Source organism: Miscanthus floridulus, chromosome 2 (genome assembly GCF_019320115.1).
Source record: "Miscanthus floridulus cultivar M001 chromosome 2, ASM1932011v1, whole genome shotgun sequence".
NCBI classification, from domain to species: domain Eukaryota; kingdom Viridiplantae; phylum Streptophyta; class Magnoliopsida; order Poales; family Poaceae; genus Miscanthus; species Miscanthus floridulus.
The window spans coordinates 39131717-39158310 of record NC_089581.1 but is presented as its reverse complement, the minus strand read 5'-3'; the positions used below and the strand labels follow the sequence as shown (position 1 = coordinate 39158310).

The 26594-nt window shown below is 45.4% G+C and overlaps 1 protein-coding gene across 1 annotated transcript in view; it reads right to left on the bottom strand.

Annotated features, from left to right (window-relative positions):
- Positions 1-381: 381 nt before the first annotated feature.
- LOC136538546 (myb family transcription factor PHL12-like) overlaps positions 382-26594 on the bottom strand; it is a 40390-nt gene continuing 14177 nt past the window's right edge. Inside the window, exons 4-10 of the mRNA XM_066530502.1 lie at positions 12755-12805; positions 1403-1488; positions 1253-1311; positions 1101-1132; positions 716-751; positions 537-608; positions 382-489 (exon numbers count right to left, since the gene is read on the bottom strand). Coding sequence (XP_066386599.1) covers positions 382-489; positions 537-608; positions 716-751; positions 1101-1132; positions 1253-1311; positions 1403-1488; positions 12755-12805 — 444 coding nt within the window. The remainder of the gene's footprint in view (positions 490-536; positions 609-715; positions 752-1100; positions 1133-1252; positions 1312-1402; positions 1489-12754; positions 12806-26594) is intronic.

The window sequence follows — 26594 nt, the reverse complement described above, 5'->3', positions numbered from 1 at the left end:
ACAAATACGTGTAACTGAACTGAAAACAAATTAAACAAAAAAAAAGAAAAAGAAAAGGAACCTTTAGTCCCGGTTGGGGTTACCAACCGGGACTAAAGGGTGAACCGTTTGTCCCGATTGGTGTTACAAACCAGGACTAAAGGGTGCGCCAGGTTTGCTCGGCTGGAGGGCCTTTAATCCCGGTTGGTGTTACTAACCGGGACTAAAGGTCCCTCTTTAGTCCCGGCTCGATGACCCGGGACTGAAGGTTCCACCTTTAGTCCTGGGATCGTTGTCCCGGCGCGATAACCGGGACTAAAGTCTGTTACCGTCCGGGACAACAAGTCCATTCTGTAGTAGTGACGTGAAAAGAGAAGGCAAAGAGCACCCTTGAGAGTGTAATCACATGTTGAAATTTGGGTAGTCCAAATGGCCAAATGCATAGTCGGCCAAGCCATCCATGTATTCATCAATCGCAGTCTGCGAACACTCCGAGCGGTGCTCAATCATCTGTGCACAGGAAAAGTTAGCAGTAAGTTATGCCCCATCACAAGTACTAGTTGCAATAACTTTGTTGTCGTGAAATTTTGAACAACCTGTATTTCATTCATCAGCTCCTTCTCCACCATCTATATCACAATTTTTTTTTGGTACACAAGCAGCATAGACGTATTAGCATCAGAAATAATCAATATCAAATATAAGGTTTGTTTTACGAAGGAAAAGATGGCTATACCTGTACCTGGTCCACAGAAAAGTTGTTATCCGCCATCTGAAAGATTCAGCAGACACCATGAAGTTGTCACCATCACCGTACACACGGAGCACATTTAGCCCTTGTTTAGTTATCCCAAAATCTAAACTTTGGCACTATAAAAAAGAAGATTTCCCGTCACATTAAACTTGCGGTACATGCATGGAGTACTAAATGTTAACGAAATAAAAAACTAATTGCACAGTTTGGTTGTACTTTGCGAGACGAACGTTTTGAGTCTAATTAGTCAACGATTGGACAATTATTATCAAATACAAACGAAATGCTACAGTGCACTACAGTGATTCCGTCGTCGCTAACTTTGGCCAACTAAACGCGGCCTTACAAGAATGTAAAGGAACTATACCTCTGTGTCATCCATAAGAAACTGTTCACCACCTGCATCACACAATTGAAATCATAAGACAATATTTTTTTCCCGTTTGCATCTTAAGTCTAATGGATAGTAATTAATAACTTTCAGTTGGAACACAAACATTTTTTTTTGACAACACAAACAAAGTTTCACCTCTATTTCTGGCATAACTGCCTCAGTGTCCATCAGTATCTCAGAAGCCCTGCACATCAGAAACATGTCTTAAACATAAGGTTCAACGGCATAGCATGACATATGAAATGCTGAAATCTTATTTGAACGGAGAATCACACATATTAGGTGCTACTATGCTAGATGATGTGGCGTGTGGTATATCATCAGGAGCTTCAGGTCCTAAAACACACTTCTCCCTGTACTTCTGGCGTGTGGTATGCTAGATGGAAAATTTAACGAGATCATGCATGGTTGAATGGCAATGATATAGGTATCTAGTCACTACTAGAGAACAGACCTTTGATCTTTAGTTAAAATGGGCTCTAGTGCCGGTATTTTTTGCGCCCGGGACTAGAGAGACCTTTAGTCCCGGTTGGTGGCTCCAACCGGGACTAAAGGTCCCTGCCCAACGGCTACTGCGCCAGACAGAGGTGGCAGAGACCTTTCATCCTGGTTGGAACCACCAACCGAGACTAAAGGTAGACTTTTACTCTTGATTGGTGGCTCCAACCGGGAGTAAAGGTCTACTCCTGGGCCGTGGCTGCGCCGGGGGTTGGAAAGTTACCTTTAATCCCGGTTGGAGCCACCAACCGGGACTAAAGGTCCCCTTTATATCCCGGCCGTCTCCTTCTTTCTCCCCGAGCCTGAGCTCAGCACATTTTGAAGCTCACTGCACTAGTGTTCTTGCTTTCTCCCTCCATTGTTCCTCCATCCATTCTTCAATTCCTCCGTCGATTTCTTCGATTCCTTCATCAATTCTTCAGTTGTAAAGGTTACCAATCTCATACTCTCATTTTTCATCATTGGCTTATCTCATATTGTTCACTATATATATATTGTTTTTATGGTGTTTTTTTTATTTGTAAACAATTTGAGCTCAAAATAACTTATAGTTTGCATATTTGGATGAAGAAAGGTTAAAGTAGGTATTTAAAATTAGTATTCACTTTTTATTTCTAGCATGCATAGCACACTTCATTGTTTAGAGATATAGATAATTTTATAGTTTCTTAATTTTATTTGTTTATAAAATGAGAAATTTATAGTGTATTAAAAATGAGTATAGAGAGTAGATGGCAACTGCTTCTGGGTCCTCGGCCTCTCATGGGTTTCCAAAGCGACTTAGTCCGGGCCTCCCTCTCATTCCATGCGGCTAGTGTCGTGATGAGATGAAGATTGTGATGGAGTACCGAGTGAAGAAGGAGGGTCCCAACAAGGGTCGTATCTTCTACAAGTGTCTAGATCGCAATGTGAGTTATTTTATCGTATTTTATGATTATGGTTAGTTTATACCTATTTTTATGATGGTTGTGATTAAAGTTCTAATTTTTTGTTTTAATTTCAGTAGGATGGCAGTGGACGATGTTCAGGCTTCTACTGGGAGGAAGAGTATGTTGAACTCGTGCAAAAATATCTTACACAACAGACAGATACGGCGGCTAATGAGGCAGTGATCCAGCCAAAGAAGCCCAAAGATGTTGCACAATCGGGGGATCTGTCTGTTTTAGTTGAGATTGGTCGCGAAATCCTTGTACTCCTGAAATGTATTTTAGCTTTAGTTCTTTTAGTGGTAGTTGGGATTGTCTACATTGTAGCGATGCTTTCATAAATTTGTACCTTTTGTGGTGGCACGCATGTTGTATAAATAATTAATTATGATCTAGGTTTTAATATGGTATTTATGTCATGTAATGCAGATGAGCCGGCATTGGATGTACAATGCTGATCGCCGCTCCCAAGAGTTCATTGACGGCGTGCATTCTTTGTTACGTGCGGCCGTGGCAAACAAACGTGACGGTTTCATGTGCTGCTCATGTGCCATATGTAAGAATATGGTGGAATATCCTTGCTCAAGGACTCTTCATTCACACTTGTTCAAGTCGGGTTTCATGCCAAACTATATTTGTTGGACGAAGCACGGAGAAACCGGCATTGTAATGAAAGAAGGTGAAGAACAATGGGATGACAATGATATTATTCCCGATGGTGCGTGCTTCAATGATACTGCAATGGGAGAAGCTGAAGAAGAGGTAGCCGTAGAAGATGAGCCTGCAGATGATCTTTGTCAGGTCATTCATGACGTACAAAGAGAATGTGAAAGTGAAAAGGAGAAGATCAAGTTCGAGCGGATGCTAGAAGATCACAAGAAATTGATGTGCCCAACTTATGATGCAGGGCAGAAAAAGTTGAGAACCACACTAGAATTGCTGCAATGGAAGGCAAAGAATGGTGTATCTGACAAGGGATTTGGAGAGTTACTAAAAATCCAAAAGAAGATGCTTCTGAAGGACAATGAATTGCCCGCCACTACCTACGAAGCAAAACAAGTTGTCTGTCCTATGGGGCTAGAAATCGAGAAGATACATGCATGTCCTAATGACTGCATCCTCTACCGTGGCAAAGAGTACGAGAAATTAGATGCATGCCCGGTATGCCATGCATCGCGGTATAAGATCAGGCGAGATGACCCTAGTGATGTTGAGGGCGAACGTCCGCAGAAGAAAATCCCTGCCAAGGTTATGTGGTATGCTCCTATAATACCATGCTTGAAACGTTTGTTCAGAAACAAAGAACATGCAAAATTGTTGTGATGGCACAAAGAAGACCGTAAGGTAGACAATATGTTGAGACACCCTGCTGATGGGTCCGAGTGGAGAGCAATCGACAGAGAATTCCCGGAGTTTGCAAATGACGTAAGAAACTTAAGGTTTGCTTTAAGTACAGATGGTATCAATCCTTTTGGAGAGCAGAATAGTAGTCATAGCACTTGTCCTGTTACTCTAAGTATCTACAACCTTCCTCCTTGGTTATGCATGAAGTGAAAGTTTATTATAATGCCTATGCTCATCCAAGGCCCGAAGCAACCTGGCAATGACATCGATGTGTACCTGAGACCACTTATTGACGAACTTCTCATTTTGTGGAATAAAGAAGGTGTACGTGTGTAGGATGAGTACAAACAGGAACACTTTGATCTGCGAGCATTGTTGTTCGTAACAATCAATGATTGGCCTGCTCTAAGTAATCTTTTAGGACAGTCAAACAAGGGATATAATGCATGCACACACTGCTTCAGTGATATTAGAGGTGTATTCTTGAAAAAATGTTGAAACGTCATGTACCTTGGCCATCATCGATTTCTTCCTGCAAATCACCCCGTAAGAAAGAAAGGCAAGCATTTTAAAGGGAAGACAGACCACCTGACCAAGCCTCGCAACTGAACCGGTGAGGATGTACTTGATATGGTCAATGATGTGAAAGTCGTCTTTGGAAAAGGACATGGCAGCCAACCTATTCCGAACGACGCTAACGGTCACGCACCCATGTGGAAGAAGAAGTCCATATTTTGGGACCTACCCTATTGGCAAGTCCTAGAGGTACGCAGCTCGATCGACGTGATGCACCTGATGAAGAATCTTTGTGTGAACCTGCTAGGCTTCATGGGTGTGTATGGAAAGCCTAATGACACATTTAAAGCACAACAGGACCTGCATTGTTTGAGAGAAAGAGACAACCTACATCTAGAGAAGACAGATGATGGACGCCATTACTTACGTCCGACTAGCTACACTCTAAGCAAAGAGGAGAAGGAAATCATGTTTGAATGCTTAAACAGCATCAAGGTACCATCTGGATTCTCTTTGAATATAAAGGGTATTATAAATGTGCCAGAGAAGAAATTCTGTAACTTAAAGTCCCATGACTGTCACGTTCTCATGACGCAATTACTTCCAGTTGCATTAAGAGGAATTCTACCTCCAAATGTACGTCTAGCCACCATGAAGCTATGTGCATTCCTCAATGCAATTTCTTAGAAGGCAATTGATTCAACTGATCTAGCTAAACTACAGAATGATATGGTTCAATGTCTCGTCAGCTTTGAGTTGGTGTTCCCTTCTTCCTTCTTTGATATCATGACACACCTCCTAGTTCACCTAGTCAAGGAGATTTTCATTCTCGGTCCTATGTTCCTACACAACATGTTCCCCTTAGAGAGATTCATGGGAGTCCTGAAGAAATATGTTCACAACCGTGCTTGCCCAGAAGGAAGCATCGCCAAGGGCTATGGAACAGAAGAGGTCATTGAGTTTTGTGTTGACTTTATTCCCGACCTTGACTCGATTGGTGTTCCTGAATGAGACATGAGAGGAGACTAAGCGGAAAGGGGACACTAGGGAGGAAAACATATATTGGTATGGAGGATGATTATTTCAATAAAGCACACTATACAGTTCTACATAACTCCTCTTTGGTAGATCCGTATATTGAGACACACAAGGATCTCTTACGATCTGAGTTTCCAGGGAAGACTGAAGCTTGGATTACGCATAAGCACATGGAAACTTTCAACGGTTGGTTGCAAAAAAAAATGTCAAGGTGATGAGAGCATCTATGAGCAACTGTATTTATTGGCTATGCAACCATAATGGCATATCGTCACATACAAAGGGTACAAGATAAATGGGAACATATTCTACATAGTAGCCCAAGATAAAAGGAGTACCAACCAAAACAGTGGTGTCCGCATAGATGCCACAGACCCGAATAGGAATAAGCAGACATATTATGGCTGCATAGATGAAATATGGGAACTAGAATATGCACCTACTTTGAAGATCCCATTGTTCAAGTGCCAATGGGTCAAGGTGACCGGAGGTGGGGTAACAGTAGACAACGAGTATGGAATGACAACAGTAAACCTTAGTAATATTGGGTATAAAGACGAACCATTCGTCCTTGCCAAGGATGTGAATCAGGTGTTCTATGTCAATGATATGTCTACCAAACCAAAAAGAAGGAAAAACGATAATGACTCAACCAAAGAGCCAAAGCGCCACATAGTTCTTTCAGGGAAAAGAGTCATCGTGGGAATTGAGGACAAGTCGAACATGTCAGAAGATTATGAAAAGGATGACCGAATTCTGCCCTTCAAAGTGAACAAAGACCCTATCATCTTAGTAAATGATGAGGACACTCCATAGTTACGACGCGATCATAACCAAGGGACATACGTAAAGAAGTTCACTGCTGTGCCCACTTGATGATATAATGATTTAATGTAGTGTGTGTTTGAGATATTATGTAATAATTGTAAATTCAGATGTTTATTATGTCGTGTTTCAAATTAAATCAATGTTTGATTTGGTGGGATTTCTCTCTCAAAAAGTTAAATTAGGATATTGAGTGATGAAAAATTAAAATATTAACGTTAAAATGATGTGAAACCAAATTTCCTGTCCAAAACCAATAGTTTTAATAATTTTAATTAAACACTACATTTTTGCATTAACGAAATAATAAATATTAGTTACATTATGATTTATAATTATAACAAAAAATAAAAAAAGTTAGGTTATAGATTTTTCCTATGTGCAATAAATAAAAAGAAAATCCATATTTTTAACAAAATAATTTTATGCCTTTTATTTAATTTACTATGTATTTAACAAGACTATTGCATTTCTATTAAAAAAATTTGCTCAAAACAGGCGGGTAACGAAACTGCAGCCCACCTTTACTCCTGGGTGGGAAGCCCACCTAGGAGTAAAGGTGGGCTGCAGTTTCGTGGTCCGCCAAAAAAACCTTTACTCCCGGTTGGTAATACGCACCGGGAGCAAAGGACCTTTACTCCCGGTGGGGGGCTGGCACCGGGAGTAAAGGGGTGTGGCATATATATGCCAGTGCCGAAACCCCTCATCGCCCCATCTTCTTCCTTGCCCATGCCACCCGGCCTGCCACACCGAGGACGCCACCGCCACCCCGCCCGACGCCGGTCGTCGCCACCGCCTCGCGCACGTCCGCGGTCCTCGTGCACACGTTCGCCGAGCCGCTACCACCGTGACCCCGTCACCATGCACGCCCGCATGTGCACCTCGTCGTCGGCCCTCCACCGCACGTGCCCATGCACCGACGACCTCATGGCGCCAGCTGCTGCCCGCCCCGGCCCGACGCGCGGGCCACACCCTCTAGCGCATTGATCGTAGCCCCAGCCTAGGCCGCTCCACGCCAACGACGCCCTCCACCGCACTGACACCGCCCTGGCTTGGCCCGCCTCACGTCGTCATCGTTAGCACGCCGGCCGCCTCCATCGCGCCGCCGCCCCTAGTTTGCGCCAAGCACTGCCTCCGGTTCGGCCCGCCTCACGTCATCATTGTCAGCAGAGACCACAGTGTGTGTGCCCCCGACACCGGTCGCCACCGCGCCGACATGGCCCGGCCCACTCTACTGCGCCGACCACCGCCCTGGCCCAATCTACGCCGATGTCGAGACCACGCCGCTCGTCTTGCCATACGTCCTTGTCCTCGATCGTGATCCATATGTTTTTCTCATTTGTATTCATATGCATGTATATATACGTCGCGGAGCACCGCTGCCCTCGTTCGCCTATGCGTTTCTATGTATACGGTGGAGCACCGCCGCCCTCGTTCGCCCTAGGGTTTTGGGTTTATACAGCAGAGCACCGCCGCCCTCGTTCACCCTAGGGTTTAAGGTTTATACGGCGGAGCACCGCCACCCTCGTTCACCCTAGGGTTTAGATTTTATACGGTGGAGCACCGCCGCCCTCATTCACCCATGTGTATAAACATATATACGGCGGAGCAGAGCACCGCCACTCTCATCACACCACCCTCTCTCGTGGCCTAGTCAATCAACATTCATATTATCGTTATCATTAACGCTAAACAATCACACTAGGGCAAATTGCGTCGGTGACTAGGGCAAACCGTGTTGTTGATGTCACCGACGTGGTTCGCCCTAGTCACTGACACAATTCACCCTCGACCATTTATGTATAGCCCTAATTCACCTTAGTACCGACGTAGTTCACCCTAGTGTGGCGAATTGCGTCCGTGACCGAGGGGCAAGATTTAATAATGCATATTGTTCATAGATTTTATGCATGTAAGCAAAGATTTGACGTACTATATATTAGTATTGTTTTTTGAAGCTAGATGGCCGACCCGAGAAACATGGATGAGGAGGAGTTGATGATGAATTTGATCAACACTGGCACTCAAGTTGTCGGCGATGATGGTGCTAAAAATAACGTGCAAGAGGATGTAGATGACGGGAGTCAGTACTGAGCTCTTGAACAAAATGAGCAACAAGATATTGGCCAAGTATATATTTTTTATTATTAGCTATATATATTATCATATGTCTTATGTGTGCTCATGACATTAAAAATAATGTTTATGTTTTGTAGCCCTCTGGATCGACATCAAAAACTACAACGAAGAGTAAAAATGTTCGAGGTCCCAAAAAGCCATTGGAGGGCCGCTTCATCATCTCGGAGTTCAATGTGGATACAAGCGAACCGGGGGGGGCAAATAAAATGAAATTCATGCACCACTATGGTTACCTTGTAAGGGACCGGCTCCTGATCAGTACTCGCGAATGGAAGAAGAAGACCAATACTCCTCATATCAGTTTTGTCTCCGATTGTGACAAGACGTTAATTTGGAATGATGTCTTGGAACATTTTATGCTCCAAATAGATGGTTATGATGATATAATAGATGGTGATGAATTGAAGGAATGAGTTAGGGATTGGGCAATGAAGAAGATGGCCACCCAGTTTTAGACTTGGAAGAAACACCTATACATGACGTATGTCAAGAAGAACATAGCACCAGATTTCACTGTCCCAAACCCGATCTCAAAGCAGAGGCCCTATTGGGATGAGTTTGTACAATACAAGATGTCAAAAGAGGGTGTGAGTCGGGTAATAAAGAACCAATGTAATGTCCAACAGAAGACATACCACCATAACTTAGGATCAGGTGGCTACCCGACTGCCCTTAAGAAGTGGAACAAAACGAAAGCAGACCTTCTTGCCAAGGGTATCACACCAGAATCACTCGAGTGGGGAGAGCGTGCAAAGAATTGGTTTTTCGCTCATGGGGGAACACTAGACCAAGAGACAGGGAAGTGCATTTATGGCGCAAGACTATAAGAAGCAGTAGAAAGATTATTTTATGCTTAGAGAGCTACTGCTAGTGGTGCGTTCAGGCCCAACAGAGAGAAGGATGAACTGACATACGCCATCGAGACTATTGAACACGGTGGCCGAACTAGAGGCAAAGGAAGTGTCTCGTGGGAGCATGGATTCCCTCAGGACAGACCTTTCTACAGAAGCCGCCAGAGAAAGAAGGAAGAAGAAGCACAATGGCTCCAGAGGTTGGAGGAAGCAGTGCGTGAAGCATAGGAGCGGGAAAAAACCTTGAAGCAAGAATGCATGAGGAAATCAGAAGGCAAGTGTAAATAGCAGTGAGTGCAAGCAACCAGGCATCAGAGCCAGAAATCAACATTAGCCCCCCAGCTGAGTTGAAAAGCAGCTATGCTTCCACGGAGATACCAAATCAAGGGGACACAGGACTGCGCTTCCCTATGAATGACATCACTGAACCTTGTACATCATGTGAGCTACACATTCCGAAGGGAAATTCCACAATAAAGGTGGCTATCGGTCTTGTTAATCCTATCGACCGAACCAAGACACCAAGGATTCATGGGAATATAATCCAAGAAGGATATGCTACCATCTCGGTAGATAAAGCTGAAAAAGGTTTTAGTGATTTGCCTCTTGACATTCCTGGAGGTGATGGCGAGAAGACTCTAGGAGAAGCAGAGAAGACATTCATTCTATGGCGCAAGCGCTACATCATCATTCCCAGGATGTCGCCTCCACCTCCTCCTAAACTAACTCACCATAGGTGCGGATGAAAACACTACATCATTAATTTATATTGGCTTAAATAATTAACAATCTGCTCATAATAATATGTCATTCCTTTTTTTGTAGCAGATCCTCCCCCAACCTAAGTTCAATTGTTCAATCGCCAGATCATCATAGTGCTCTGTACGATGACAATGTGTTGGAAGGTGAGGCTGCATCCACACCATCTCCAAGGAGGTCTCCAATGCCGCTGCCACCACCTCCAAGGAGGTCTCTAACACCTCCCCCGCCCCCACCTACCAAGAAGCCATGTACTAGCAAGAGGCCAGCCCCACAAACGAAGAACCAGCCCCCGCCGGCAAAGAAAGCCACCGTGAAACCAAGGGATATTCCCAAAATAATATCTAAAGAGAAAGAAGAAGTAACTGATGCATATAAAAAATATATGTTCAGATTCTATGACAAACTTAAAAAGGATCAAGAAGTAAGGAGAAACCCAGAGAAACCGTACTTCTTCATAGCTCCAGATATTCTAAGAAAAAAGGTGGCTTCTTACCAGCAACAACAGCGGGAATCTCATAAGCCGTCCAAAGCAACGTTAATGGACTATGACTGCACTCTAACCAAGTCAATTGAGGCGACACAGAAAAAGAAGCGGGCAGGGAAAGGAGTTGCATAACTTGGACAACAATCACACCAATCAGTCCCCCCGCTAGTTGTTGGTAATGAATATGGTTCGAATTTAGGATTAATGCATCAGGCAAACATACCTCCGGATGTCGATTTGGATCACCTTGGTGAATTTATTGAAGAGACTGGTCTCGACCTTTACCAGATGTTTGGTGATAGAAACATTGAGAGTGCGGCGGAGGTTGATATTTGAAAGAAAAAATTTGTACTAGGCCAGAGTCTATACAACCCTCAAGCCTTAGGTGATCTGGGGACGCAAATGTACCTGCTAAACAAGTGGTACATGCAGGCGTCTACCAATGAATACTTCTGCGTTGGTGTTAGAATTAGAGATGAATATTGGTTCCGTGGCGATGATGTTATGTATGTTGACTTTGCAGAATTTTATCAACTATGCCACCTGACCCCTCTGGACAAAGTTATCATTAGCTGCTATTGCCTGTAAGTAATAATTCTTTCTATCTATTATTAAACTCATCATATGTGTGTATATGCATATAAATTATCCTAACAAGTACTATATATATGCAGATTTACAATGATAGAGCGCAGAAAGAAAGGCTGCAATGAAATTGGTTTTGTTGATCCCCATATAGTATTCAAAGACCCAGTTACTCCAAAGCCTAATTGGATGTCTGAGTCAGAGAGTAACCTCATGAACTTCTTAGTGAACCAACGCCACAAGAAGGATATACTCTTCCCCTACAACTTCAAGTGAGTGTTAATAATGTCGATCATCCTTAATGGCTCATATGTTGATTCTAGTTAATTAATGAGTGTTATGCGTTATATCCTATAAACACATGCAACAATCACTGGATATTGATGGACATCGATCTGGTGAAAAGTCACTTGATAATCTATGACTTGATGAGAAAACCACAACAAGACTAGCAAGATATGATAGATATTATCCAGAGGTAATTTCGGTATCTCTAGCAACTATATACACACAAACATGATGATTAACTATATCTGATGACGTGGCAAATTTTTTATTGGGCAGTGTTTGGAAAACCTTTATTGAGAAGCAACACATGGGAAAATGGAAAGCGCCACTGAATATAATCCCTTTGAAAGTAAGTCCCCTAAATCGCATCATCTTTATTAATTAAACATATAGCTTTCACCGGATCACCAGATTGGATGACAAATCTTTTTCTCGTAAAGTGGTGTCTACGGCAGGAACAGGTGAACAACTACTGTGGTTACTATGTTTGTGAGTTTATCAAGCAGGTCTCCCAAAGAACTCTTATAGAGAGACTCAAAGTACGTTAAAAATACACTATATATTCATTTAATTATTATTATTGATTGTGTTACTATGTCTTTATATATATATGTATGTACATATATTAATTTATTTTCCTTTAATTCAAACCTGTAGGCTCGATGGTTGGAGGAAAAAGGTCATACGGCAAGACCAGTTCAAAGCAATTCAAGAGTCTATAGCCGAATTTTTTAATGACCAGGTCATCGATTCCAAGGGCGAGTTCTACTTTGACCCAACACTGCCATGGAAGCCAAGCTAGAGGATGAGAGAAAACTTATTATATCATAACAACTATAATGCAATCTTTTGTAATATATGCACATGAAATAATATAATGTAAAATACACATATGCATGCATGCATGTAAATATATATGATGCATGCATATATATATATAGTTCTATGCTTGAATTGTGTCATTTAATACGTTCATTGTGCTTGAACCGAAACATACTATATGCGCGTATAAATGTATTATTAGCAGCATACAATACGACTTCGAAAACCTATTTTAAAAAGAAAACAAAAAATGAAAAGAAAAGAAAAAAGAAAAAAATAACCTTTAGTCCCGGTTGGTATTACCAACCGAGACTAAAGGGTGCTGGCCCCGTGGCATGTCAGGAGGCACCTTTAGTCCCGGTTGATGTTACCCACCGGAACTAAAGGTCCCCCTTTAGTCTCAGTTCTTGACCCGGGACTAAAGGACCTCCCCCTTTAGTCCTGGATGCTTGCTCCCGGGTGGGGAACCAGGACTAGAGGGGGTTCCCCACCGGGAGTAAAGCCCGTCTCTGTACTAGTGAGTGAATGATCTAAAATAGGGATAGGCACCTGGAGGTGACTCTTGATCTTTTTTATTGTGAGGCCTCGGACCCCCATAAACTCTGCCTATGGTGGGGCACCTTTGGTGTTCTAGCATAGCAGGTCCCAAGCCCTGGTAAAGTAGGAGGGTTGTGTTAGGCGTGGTGAGCCAATATAAAAACTTAGCTACTTTTATAGAGATGAAACCCAAAAGAATCTCGTTGGGTGTAACCCTCTTAGCGATGTGCCATGTCGGAACCCGGGTATGGTGTTAAATGAGCAAGGGCTGAGTCGTTACCCTCGTGACGCATCGTGTCATGATCTGGGCACGATGTCAAGTGAGCAAGGATTGGGTCATCGCATCCTTAGTGGCGCGCCACATCGGCGCCCGAGTGTGGTGCAAAATGAGCAAGGGTCTTCACACCTACCTCGGCGGGTGCAAAGGGTAAGGAAGCTATTTGAGCCAACTAAGATCCGTTTAGGTAGCTAAAATGTAGAGTCCTTTACGGGTAAGTTAAGAGAGTTAGTGGACACAGCGGTTAGGAGGCATGTAAATATCTTATACGTCCAAGAGACCAAATGAAAGGGGCAGAAGGCAAAGGAGTTGGGCAATACCGGCTTCAAGCTCTAGTACACAGGGATAACTTCAAATAAAAATGGAGTAGGAGTTTTGATTGATAAGAGCCTCAAGGCTGGTGTGGTGGAGATGAGATGGCAAGGGGATAGGATCATCTTAGTTAAACTTGTCATTAGTGATATGGTCTTAAACGTAATTAGTGCGTATGCCCCCAAGTAGGCCATGATGAGAGTGCTAAGCGGCTTTTCTAGGAAGACTTAGATCGCTTGGTTAGAGTTGTCCCTAGTAGCGAGAAGCTCTTTATAGGAGGTGATCTTAATGGCCATGTAGGTACATCAAGTATAGGTTTCAAGGCGGTTCATGGGGGTTTCAGATATGATAGTAGAACCAGGAGGGAGAGGAAGTCTTAGACTTCGCCATAGCTTTTGATCTGATGATAGCTAACACTTTCTTTCATAAGAGATAGTCCCATTTAGTGATCTTTAGTAGCGGCCAATACTGTAGTCAAATCGACTTTGTCCTTAAAAGAAGAGGGATAAACGAACATGCATGGACTGTAAGGTGATACCTAGAGAATGTGTGGTTGCTCAACACAAGCTGGTGGTGGCTGACTTTCGCTTTCTGGTGCAAGCTCATGGGAACAAACAAGGTAGGGTTGCTAGAACGAAGTGATGGAAATTAAAAGGGGAGGCATCAGAGGTCTTTAAGGAAAATGTCATTGAAGAGGGCCCTTCGAAGGATGAAAACGATGCAAACAGCATGTGGAAGAAGATGACAACATGCGTTCGGAAAGGTTGCTTTAGAGGTGCTTGGAGTGACCAAAGGGAGCAGCTCTTGGTGAAGGAGGATGAGATCAGACATAGATGGCAAGAGTACTTTGATAAATTATTCAATGGTGAGAACGAGAATACCACCGCTTAACTAGACGACTCGTTTGATGACACTAATAGGCGCTTTGTGCGGAGGATTCAAGAATCTAAGGTCAGACAAGCCTTGAAAAGGATGAAAGAGTGCAAAGGGATGGGCCCTGATGGTATCCCAATCAAGGTGTGAAGATGTCTCAGGGATATAGCTATAGTATGGCTAACCAAGATGTTCAACAATATATTTCGATCGAACAAGATGCCTAAGGAGTGGAGAAGAAGCATATTGGTACCAATCTACAAGAACAAGTGAGATATCCAAAGTTGTATTAATTATCAGGGAATTAAGTTGATGAGCCACACTATGAAGCTATGGGAGAGAGTCATCGAGCAACACCTGCGAGGAATGACGCAGATATCAACAAACCAATTTGGTTTCATGCCCAAAAGATCAACCACAGAAGCAATCTTCTTAGTAAGACAAGTTATGGAGCGGTTTAGAGAGCAGAAGAAGGACCTCCACATGGTTTTCATTGACTTGGAGAAGGCTTATGACAAGATACAAAGAAATATTATGTGGTGGGTTTTGGATAAATATAAAGTCCCATCAAAGTACGTGACCCTCATCAAGGACATGTACAACAATGTTGTGACTAGTGTTCGAACAAACTATGATAACATAGATTACTTCCCGATTAAAATTGGACTTCATCAAGGGTCAGCCTTAAGCCCATATCTCTTTGCCTTGATAATGGATGAGGTTACTAGGAACATACAAGGGGATATCCCTTGGTGTATATTGTTCGCTGATGATGTAGTGTTAGTGGATGAAAGCCAGACGGGAGTAAATAGGAAACAAAAGTTATGGCGGTAGACCCTTGAGTCTAAAGGTTTTAGATTGAGCAGAACTAAAACCGAATATATGAGATGCAACTTTGACAGAGCTGCACAGGAGGAGGGAGATGTTGTGGTAGAACCACCTAATCTAATGCCTCCTAGGAGTGCTCATCTTCCATTAGACACTAAACACCCAAAGAAGAACACTAAATTACTCGGTTTCGTCGGGCACACCCTAGGGGAGAACCCGAAAATCCACATTTTTCCATCAGGATCACAAATGAGAGAATAAAGCTTACATCATTCTTAATAATTTCTTACATCACTTTAATACAACATTAGAGTATGATATTTATTAATATAACAACAGAATGTAATCATATTATCAAAGTTTATGAACAATTTAATTGAACAACGAAATAAAAACATGTTATCAGAATTACAGTGGAAATAAATATCTATTCATGGCATGATGAAGCATTGTTATATAAACTATGACAATAGATTATAAAACTTTCCTTTATAAAAACATTTAGTGAGAGTTATAAATAAAAACTATGATTGCAGCGTAAAGGAAATCCTCTCTAAGCCCACCAAGATGAATCCACACACAAGAGTCAGCTCTAGCATCCACCTGTCACCTACAACAGGGGGAAATAAACCCTAAGTACTCAATTGTACTTAGTAAGACTTACCCAATAGGAGGAAAGAAAATACTCTAAGGATATGCAAGGCTATCTGGCTAGTGGGTTTATTGCATCTGCAAGAGCATTTCTAAAGGTGCGTCCTTATATTCAATTTTTATTAGTAGTGTGTTAGTTCATTAACTAACCATTCTATGTAAGCATCTGTATTACTTTCAAGCAGGTGGTAAGCAATTAGATTTTCTTTTTTCATTCCATCTTTCATCTTTTAGTTCTTACTACGGTGCTAGGCACAAAACAAGTCGTACCGGATTGCTCGGCGATTCGTGAATCAATGTCCCCAGCTGGGTACCCCTAAAACACATGCCCTGCTTGTACCCAAGGCACAAGTAGGACCAACCCATCACCCTCTTGTCCTAGGTGTCTTGGTCCCCGTCCAAACTAGGACTCCAAGCCCCCGCCTGTCAGTCCTGGACTTAGTGCGGTGCAAGGACCTCCTAACCCAAAAACCACCAAGATAGTCGGTCCGGAAACAGCCGGATCCACGACAAGAGAGCAACAAGTCTTCCAAGCGCCCATACCCAAGCATGGGGATCGAGAGCCGACCGAATGCTAGGAAAAAGGAAAAACGCACAGTGTACAAGGACGACGAGTGCGACATGATGCCATAGCCATGCGAGAATGGATCTAGCACCGACAGCATTCGCAAGGCACGCAGCGAATAACCCGGCATGCGTAGCACGGTCAACTAAACATAGGGCTTGGGACATGACGTGCACTTAGGTTGTTACAATCATCCCCGACTACCTGAGGCTAACTTTCCATACTACTCTTCTTTTTCTTACCTTCCTTGACCACATCCGTCTTTCATATAAACTGAAACCATACATTCTTCCTCCAAAACCACCTCCTCTTGTTTATCATGTGAGAACACTATTTCATCAACCCATTGTGGATTTCCTGTTTGAACAGCTGAACATTTCCAAGGAGAATATTTTGTAGCAAAAGTGGTATGGCAGTGTAACTTGGTAAAGTACTTGGTCAACAACCTCGATACCAGCGTATGCCAAGCAGCGTCACCATGTGGCAGCTGTTCCATAGGGGCCCTCGGTTTTGTCGTGGCACCATAAGCTATTAACCAGGCAACTGTTACCAACTTACGTGCCCTGAAGGCGGTGGGGTCATAGACCATAGGGTAAGAGGAGTATTGCAAGGAAAAAATCCAAACAACAAAGGTTCCCTTCACAACAAGGGATAAGGAATTCAAATCCAACGACGGATTTGTTTTAAAGAGATTCAAGTGTTCTACTGGGACATCCACAATTAGTCGATACAGTGTCCTAGGTTCCAATCACGGCTGGTCTACTGGTATTTAAATGGTAGCTTCTCTTGTAACCAACCTAACCTCGCCCTTGAAAACTTTAAGCACATCTACTGAAACTTAAGATAGATGAATGCAATAAACACAGCGAAATAAACAGAATGCATTTCCAACGGTCTTATACAGGTACAATGTACAGGCAATCAGGCTCCCATTCATGACATAGCATTCACCTATGGTCGGACGATCTCAATAGCTACGAATGACAACAACGGCAAGAGTACAATACCAGAGGACAACGACAAAGGACACTACTACTATGAGTACAACATCCCAAGGTGACTAATCTACTCGAGACCACGCATCTTCCTTCCTAGGCTCGGTGGATTCTTCTACCACCCAGGCTATGGATCTACATCTTCTCTTGGCGATGGCTAAGTGAGATGAACCAAGGACTCTACTTCTAACACTTTAGAGAGTGGGGGTGCTGACGGCACTACAACACCGGTTCTCCTTCTTTCTAGAGGGTGGATAGGGATCCCTTCCAAGATCGGGGTATCCTGCCTTTTAGTAGCCAGCGTCCTTCGCTTGGCCCTAATGACAAGATAGGCCTCACGTAGCTGAGGGACATGTCGATCTTTAGCCTCCTTTAGAGCTTTCGACATGGTAGTCTCCTGACTCTTAGTAGCTGCAACACTGGCATGCGCTTCAATGAGCTGCACCTGGAGCATCCGAGTGAAGATCTTGGCTTCCTTAGCTTGACAGAGATAGATCCTCAGTTCCAAGGCTTGCCGGTCATACTGCTCGTCCAGAGCGAGCAGGTATGTGGTCAAGTGCACGATAGTAGGACTGTCTTCTTGCACATCTCGCCCTTGCAAAGCCTCCATGCGAGCCTTCCATGCCCACTGATTCTTGTCCAAAGGTGGAAAGAACCTCATGGGGGTACGGGCAATGGGCTCTTCATAGATCTAGCAGAGGTACCGTAGGGCTTTGCGGGCCACAACCTGGTAGGTGTCGATGAAGCTAAACCCGGTTGCAGTCACACTCTAGGCTTCAGTGAGGTCAGGGAAATCCTCACTCTTCCCGATGTAGACAGTAACCTCACACCACTCAGTACCATGCTCCTCATACTCATGGCCCTCATACTTGGAACGATCTTTGACTCTGAGCTTTTGTAGAGTGGCATGCAAGATTCTAGGAAAACCCTCAATGTTCAAGCAGTAACTACTAACCTAGGCTCCTACCATTTCTGGTGGGGGTAATGAGGAAGGCTGAGTGAAAAGCTTGCTAAAGGAAAAGCTAAGCGAGCTAAAGTGCACCGAGTGGTGATACCAATGGCGAAGCCAGGCCCTACTTATAAAGTTAGGGCATTCAGTGGTCCTGGTGCGGTCCACCAGGGTTCATGTGTGGGATCGCTTGCAAATGAATCAACCAAATTTTTCGTGTGTTCGAGGCAAGCAAGGTTCGAGGCCATTACTGACTGGTACAACTGTATGGTAGGTGTTCGACAAGAGCGTAGAAAAGAGTATGGGGAAAACGTGGGTCACGACAGGTGTGAACCATGGGCGAACGCGAAGCACGAAGCCACAGTGCAGACCTAACTCTAGAACAGGAACGAGTCAGTCGTGCACAACACGACACGCGTGACACCTATGGATAGCATATCTGCAAGTAATACAACACTATAATGCACAACTAGGATATGTATGAATGCATGTCCTATACGTCCTTTCACTGTTGCCAACATATAGGGCAATGTTCTCAAATTTTTATCACATCGTTCTCTCCCTATAGCTAGTCGACACTATCGGACTATGCTCGGATCAGTGTACCTGCAGAAAACTTGATTAAGCCAACCTATGTTAGCAGAGTGCCATCTATCCTGGATACATAACCATAGTAATAGGGCTACTTAAATACTTCGCAGTAAAAATGTCCTATTCTATGAAAGAATTTGTTGTCAAATTTTATTTTAGAAAATGTTTTCGAAACTTTATTTCCTCATTTATGCTCTGATACCACCTGTGGCAGAACAACCTAATCTAATGCCTCTCTGGAGTGGTCGTCTTCCATTAGATACTAAGCACCCAAGCAAGAACACTAAATTACTCGATTCCATCGAGCACACCCCAGGGGAGAACCCAAAAATCCACATTTTTCATCAGGATCACAAATGAGAGAATAAAGCATACATCATTCTTAACCATTTCTTACATCACTTTAACACAACATCATAGTATGATATTTATTAGTATAACAGCAGAATGTAATCATATTATCAGAGTTTATGAACAATTTAACTGAACAGCGAAATATAAACATGTTATCAGAATTACAACGGAAATAAATATCTATTCATGGCATGATGAAGCATTATTATATAAACTATAACAACAGATTATAAAACTTTCCTTTATAAAAATATTTAGCAAGAGTTATAAATAAAAACTATGATCGCGACATAAAGGAATCCTCTCTGAGCTCACCAGGAGGAATCCACACACAAGAGTCAGCTCTAGCATCCACCTGTCACCTACAATAGGGGGAAATAAACCCTGAGTACTCAATTGTACTCAGCAAGACTTACTTGGCAGGAGGAAACAAAAGACTCCAAGGATATGCAAAGCTATCTGGCTAGTGGGTTTATTGCATCTGCAGGAGCATTACTAAAGGTGCGTCCTTATATTCAATTTTTATTAGCAGTGCATTAGTTCATTAACTAACCATTCTATGTAAGCACCTATACTACTTTCAAGCAGGTGGTAAGCAATCAGATTTCCTTTTTCTATTCCATCTTTCATCTTTCAGTTCTTACTACGGTGCTAGACACAAAACAAGCCATACCGGATTGCCCGGTGATTCGCGAGTTAATGCCCCCAGCTGGGTATCTCGAAAACACATGCCCCGCTTGTACCCAAGGCACAAGCAGAACCAACCCATCACCCTCCTGTTTTGGGTGTCCAGGTCCCCGTCCAAACTGGGACTCCAAGCCCCCGCCCCTCAGTCCCGAACTCAGTGCGGTGCAAGAACCTCCTAACCCAAAAACCACCAAGACAGTCGGTCCAGAAAGAGCCAGATCCACGACAAGAGAGCAACAAGTCTTCCAAGCGCCCATACCCAAGTATGTGCTCGGGATAATAAGTCTGTGACTTGCCTTGAGTCTTATGCAACAGCCGGTCCTTAACCGACACAGACAGGGAAAGCAGTGTAACCAAGCTATGCTCTGCATCCATGGCGACACAACCTCTTACACCCACCAATACCCAAACCATATCCCTGCCCGATCACCATTTTTCCTTTCCACCATTTATATTTTCCAAGTGATAATAATGCAGTAATATATTTCCTATCTCTCGCGAGTGACAGACAATCACTCGACTTCTACCGGAGTCCTATAGCATAGCATTCTACATGATCCTATTATACTAGTAAGACTCATAGAATATATATATATATATATATATGCAAGTGGGTTTCATTCAACTCCTTAAAACTTAATGCATAAATATAATTTAAACTGCAGAAAAGTAGGGGTTATGCACCGGGGTTTGCCTAGATAAAATATAACCAAAAGTTAGCATTCCATCATGGCGACACGATCTCCAAAAGCCCATTCTCCATCAACTCCCGATGATTCTGTGATCCATCGACCTCCCTATTATGATATGCGATGCGATGCAATGCAAGAAGTAATTAATCAACTGCAATCGTGACCTATAGAAATATGATTTACGCCTCTCAAGTTAACAGGCTAGTTCTAACGACGACCATACTTAGGCTACATATACACATTGTCGGATAAGGCGTTATTTCCTAATAATTATTTTAGTTATATAAACCAAGGTTGTTTCATTATTTCATTCTATCAATTTAATCCTTGTTCGAAATAGAGCATCATTAGCTACCTAGGAAACTGATTATTCTGGAGCCACAAAAATTATAATGAGTACCTAATACTGCTAGGAGCCTACTATAAAAATTTTAGATTCAACACTATTACCCATTTATCACAATAATTACTACAAGTTTATATTTTTACAATATTAAGTACCTTAAATTAATTATATAGCTTCCAAGAATATTATCAAACTATGTTAACAAAATACACTATTGGATGGATCATGATTTTAGGAACTCAACAAAACTGGTTTCACATTTTTTGGACAACTACACAAATTTATATTGATTTTATAAATTTATTCCTGAAACTAATTTTAGTAATCGCCTTAGAAAACACAAGGGGCCAGCGGCCACCAAACGGCCCAGCGGTGGACACGGCCCAACGAGGCCCACGATGGACGAGCTGGTACGGCCCGCAGGCGCACAACACACGCGGCCCAGCGGTGCGGTAACGGCACGGTGGCACAGGCAGGAGCAGCACATGGTCAGCCCAGGCGCAGGCCACAGGTTGGCCCAGCGGGGCAGGCGGCGGCCCAACGCGGGGCGAACGGCCTAGGCATGGCACGGTGAGCAGGCCGGCCCACACGGCCAGGACCAGACAGCGACAGTAGAGCCAAATTGCACCGAGGCCCTCATACTTTACTTAAATCAACCCGTAGGACATTGGCACTATTCTGGTGAGTCACGTATTTCGTAGTAAGGACCCTGTATAAAATTTTTGCTTGGATTCATACCCACCTCACCTTCCTCAAAAGCAGAGCACATACGGGGAACACCGGTCGATGGCGAGAAAGGCGAGATGAGGCTGTGGAAAGCATGACGGTAGAGGAGGGGGGGCATCGGTGGCTGGCAAGACCGGCTCCCTGGTTCCGAACGGACATGGTGCGAAGGCGAGGCGGTTCCGACGCGGATGGCGATGGAATGGCGGCATGAGCAGCAACGGTCGTGGAGGCAAGCAGCTGCGGCTGGCTGGTAGCCCGATGAGGAAATGATAGCTAGTAGCATGAGGGCGCGCGACGCAGAGAGGGTGCTGCGGTGCGCGGTGATGGAGGTGAAGCAGCACGAGACTCGGCGTGGCTGGATGCGGTCCCTAGCATGGTCGTCTGGGGTGGTGGCGCGGCCACAACGGCCATGTGCGACCATAGCAGGAGTGGCGCAGGAAGACACGCGACCACGACCGGGCCTGCCTAGCGTGGACCAAGGCGAAGGAGGCATCTAGGAGGGGCGGCGCGTGCGCTAGCACGGGGGGAGGGCCAGCACCGGGCAGATGTGGTGGGGTGCGGCTGCTCCAGCACGGGGCCAAGGGAGTCCACGTGTGCTCGCGATGGAAACAGGAGGGGGCGCCGGGGAGCAACCGGCCCAGCCCGAGTTGCTCGGCATGGCAACAGAACAAGGAGGATGGAGGCTCGGGCGTTGCGGTTGCTGTGGCATAGAGAGGCATCGGAGAGGAAAAAGGGAGTGCGCGGGGAGTAGGCCAAGGCAACGGGGCGCTGTCAATAGGATGCTTGGCTCGGCACATAAGCAGTCCAGACAAGCGAGGATAGACTGAGACAAGCCGCAACAGGTAGAGACAAGCTGAGCCAGGCAAGGCAAGCAAGGCAGGTCACAGAGGCAAAGGGACAGAGCGAGCAGTGGTTCGGCATAGGCAGACAAGACAAGTAAGGCAGACAGAGATAGAAAAGGAAGGAAGAAAACAGCGTGAGCGACCGGCCAACTTCATTAATGCCGGGACAGCGCAGCGTGCATCGGCAGCGCTGCAGACGGGACGATTGCGAGCAGCGGCCGACCATCTTTCTTAAAGGCAAAAGACAATGGCAGCATAGCAGCAGCAAGGACGCCCACACAAGGCGCCGGCGCGCAGGACAACAGTGGCATAACGAGACGGTGAATAATTATCACGCAACGAGTACGATGTACGCTAGGAAAAACTAAATGAAGCTGTGGCGCTCTCTCTCTCGTTAGTTCGTGCTTATCAAAATAAACCCATGAGTATATATATATCATTCTATTCATTAATAGATTTTATTCTATTTATAAAAGTTGCTTTTCATGCTTAATCTAATAGAACAAACCATTCGCCATTTACTTGCTAGAATCGTTATCGGACATTCATAAATATCTTTACATACCGAGCAATTTAACTTGGGCGTTTATTCGAGTCCACAAAACTGGGTCACTGGATTCACTTATCACATCTAGTATATTTTAAATAAAAAATTCTGAGAAACTCGTTTCGAAAAAAAATTTAGGCCTAAATCGCGGTGCTAAACGAGCTCGTAACACCAGGGGTGTTACAGATGTGAGTTTGGAAGATCAAGTAGTGCCTAAGAAGGATACCTTTCGGTATCTGGGATCGATGCTACGGAGGGATGGAGATATTGATGCGGATGTTAGCCATAGAATCAAAGCAGGGTGGATCAAGTGGCGACAAGCTTCTGATAAGAGGGTACCACAAAAGCTAAAAGACAAGTTTTATAGAACGGCGATTAGACCGGTGTCGGGGACCAAATATCGGGGTACCCCAGAAGGTGGAACCAATAACCACCGAGCGTTAAAAACTTCTGGACGAATAAGGGCACCATAACGTCTCTTGCTCGAATGATAGGAGTTTGGTTCCACCTCGCTCAACGCCTTCGGGGCAAGCTCGGTCTCGCCCGAGGGTGGAGGGATAGACTCCACCTCGCCCAACGCCTTTGGGGCAAGCTTGGTCTTGCCCGAGGGCTGAGGGATAGACTTCGCCTCACCCGACGCCTTCAGGGCAAGCTCGGTCTCGCCCGAGGGCTGAGGGATAGACTCTGCCTCGCCCAACGCCTTTGAGATAGCTCTGCCTCACCCGAGGGCTCAGGGCTAGTCTCTGTCTCGCCCGATGCCTTTGGGACGGGCTTGGTCTCGCCCGAGGGCTGAGGGATAGACTCCGCCTTGCCCAACCCTAGAGGGGTGGGCTCGGTCTCGCCCAAGAGATAAGGATTGGTCTCTGCTTCACCCGATGGCCAGGAACGAGCCTCGCCCTGCTCGATATCTAAAGATTGGTTTCATCTTACCTGATAACTTCTCCCCATTCCCTCATGATGATGGGTACAGGGCAGGACAAGACGTTCGGGTCAACCATGGCTCCAAGGACCATACCCTACGCCCTAGCAGGAAAAGTACTGCCAGGAAATGATGGGACAAGTGCTTTAGACCCTTCCAGGCACCACAGAGCCCGAAAGGTATTACAGGTGCATGCTCCTTGCCCTGTAGAGTTGTAGGCACCGCCTTCAGCTCTGGGACACGGAACCCGACAGAGATATACGACAACCGCTACGCTCCAGAAAATAATTTGTTATCTCCACAAACGATGGATTTTCCGTCACCACGCTATGGACCCAAGGGAGCGGAGCCCGCTTCCTGGCCCCTCAGGTCCACCAAGTCAGGACAGCTTGCCCACGGCGCTACTCTGGACCCCGACCCCACGTCCCTCCGACAAAGACTCATAGAAACCAGAAGGCATGCAGAGCAAGGCTGGGGAAGCTCATAAGTCAAACCACCGTGCTGCAACCCATACCCTGCGTAGGGCAGCATTCTGTAACCAACCTGACATTCTATAGAGGCATCGACAGTATTGTAGGCGCTTATCTTCCTTCATACTCATCAGAATGAAGAACCAGGCCACATAGACGTGAGCCACAAGACTAGGTAAAGCCCTCATCCTTGTAAAGCCAGCCCCTTCATCTATAAAAGGGGATGCGCTTCCCCCATCAAAAGGACAGACTTTTGACCAAACAACACAAGACACACACACAGTCAAGCTGCTACAAAGCTCTTGGCCTCCTTTCAACCCTTCCATCAGAGACTTGGGACCAGTCCCTCTCTCAATCATTTGTACCCCCTACTACAAACCGTTCATGGTGCTAATAACATGAGCAGCAACAAACTGGATGTAGGGACATTCGGCCCGAACCAGTATAAATCTTATGTCCTTTAGCGCACCATCCAAGCCTAACACGCATTACTATAAATTTACTTGCCGATGCTTGTACAAAACACCGACAGTTGGTGCGCCAGGTAGGGGTGCTTGCGTGTTCCAAATCAGGCCTCGGATGGTCACCCACGCAATCAGCTAGGCCCCAGGCACACACGTGCATTTCGGCGACCTAGATTTCATCATCACACTAGGAGGAGAGCTGGCGCTGACTCATACAGCCGCCTCGTCTCTCCCTTCCATCAACCTCAGCCGTCTTAGGCTTGAGGGCCCGCCGAGCAACTCCCTTGGACCCCAGTCATCAAGGGAGGCCTCTCATAATGTCACCCTGTGTCTGGAAGGTCCCGTATGGAGCGCCCCGACAGCATTTCTATTTGGTCTCCGCAACACTGCGGCGACCGCTGGCCACCTTCTGGCACTACATATGGTTCAATCACCCATGGACATCGAGTTCGTGGGGGCGATTGAGCATGATACGGAGACCCTCTACGGGCTCCGCAATGAGGATCTAGGATCGTTCTCTAGCTCGGATTCTAGTAGGGGGAGCCACCACCCTTCCTGGGAATGCTTCATGGCGCAGACCCCCAAGGGTCACGTCAAAAGTGTCTCCGGGGAAGAGGTCACCCCTACAAACAACCCTGACGGCAAATCCAGGGAAGAGACGACAACCCCATCTCGCCTAAGGATGGAGCAGCTGAGGGCCCATCAGCAAGAGATCGATGAGGCCAGGCAAGGGCTTGTCCGGGAGTACGCGGACATCAATCGCGAGATTGAACGCCGCAAAGACGGGGGGCATGCGCGCTCCACGGCCCGCACCGTACACCAAAGGATCCTCACCGATGATGGGACCCTTCCTCACTTTGCCCGAGCTGACCAGAACATCGCCACAGCAACCGCCTTGCTGCATGTCCTTCTGGAGGCCACGACGTCTAAGGATCGCCGCGCCCACTGAGAAATTCGCACGTTGCTCGAGCGTAAGGCGGCGCAGCAGGCGGAAAGTTCATTGTCCCAACGACGTGAACCTGACACCAGCTAGCGCACGCCCTTAGTGCGTCCCACCAAGGACACATCTGTTCACCAAACACCGCTAGGCGGCAGGCAGCCCTCCACCATCCCAGTGCATCAACGCCTCGGCCATGACCGCGACGTACGCAGCATCATCGACGCTCGCAAACGTGCCCATGGCGACCTAGGAGAGGCAGCACGCCGTGGCTACCATCCCCGACGTGGCGGACGCTACGACAGCAATGAGGATCAAAGCCTGAGCCCCGGCCTACCAGGCCCTCAGGCCTTCGGCTGACACATCCTCAACACTGCCTTCCCCCTAAGGTATCGACCGCCTACCAACATCCCTAAATATTCTGGCAAAACAAATCCCGGGCTTTGGCTCGAAGACTATCGGCTTACATGTCAAGCCGGTGGCGCGAGTGATGATGATTTCATTATTCGCAATCTCCCGCTGTTCTTGGCCAATTCGGTGTGAGCATGGCTGGAGCACCTACCGTCCAATGCCATTCAGAGTTGGGTGGATCTCACGGAGATCTTCGTTGGTAACTTCCAGGGCACATACAAACGCCCTGGAAACCCATGGGACCTCAAGAACTGTCGCTAGAAGGCTGATGAAACCCTTCGCGGGTACATCCGGTGCTTCTCTTGGTAGTGCAACGAGCTCCCTAACATCACCGACGCTGACGTGATAGGAGCATTTCTATCTGGGACAACCTGCGAATCCCTGGTCCATAAGCTAGGACGTAGGGGCTCACGGAC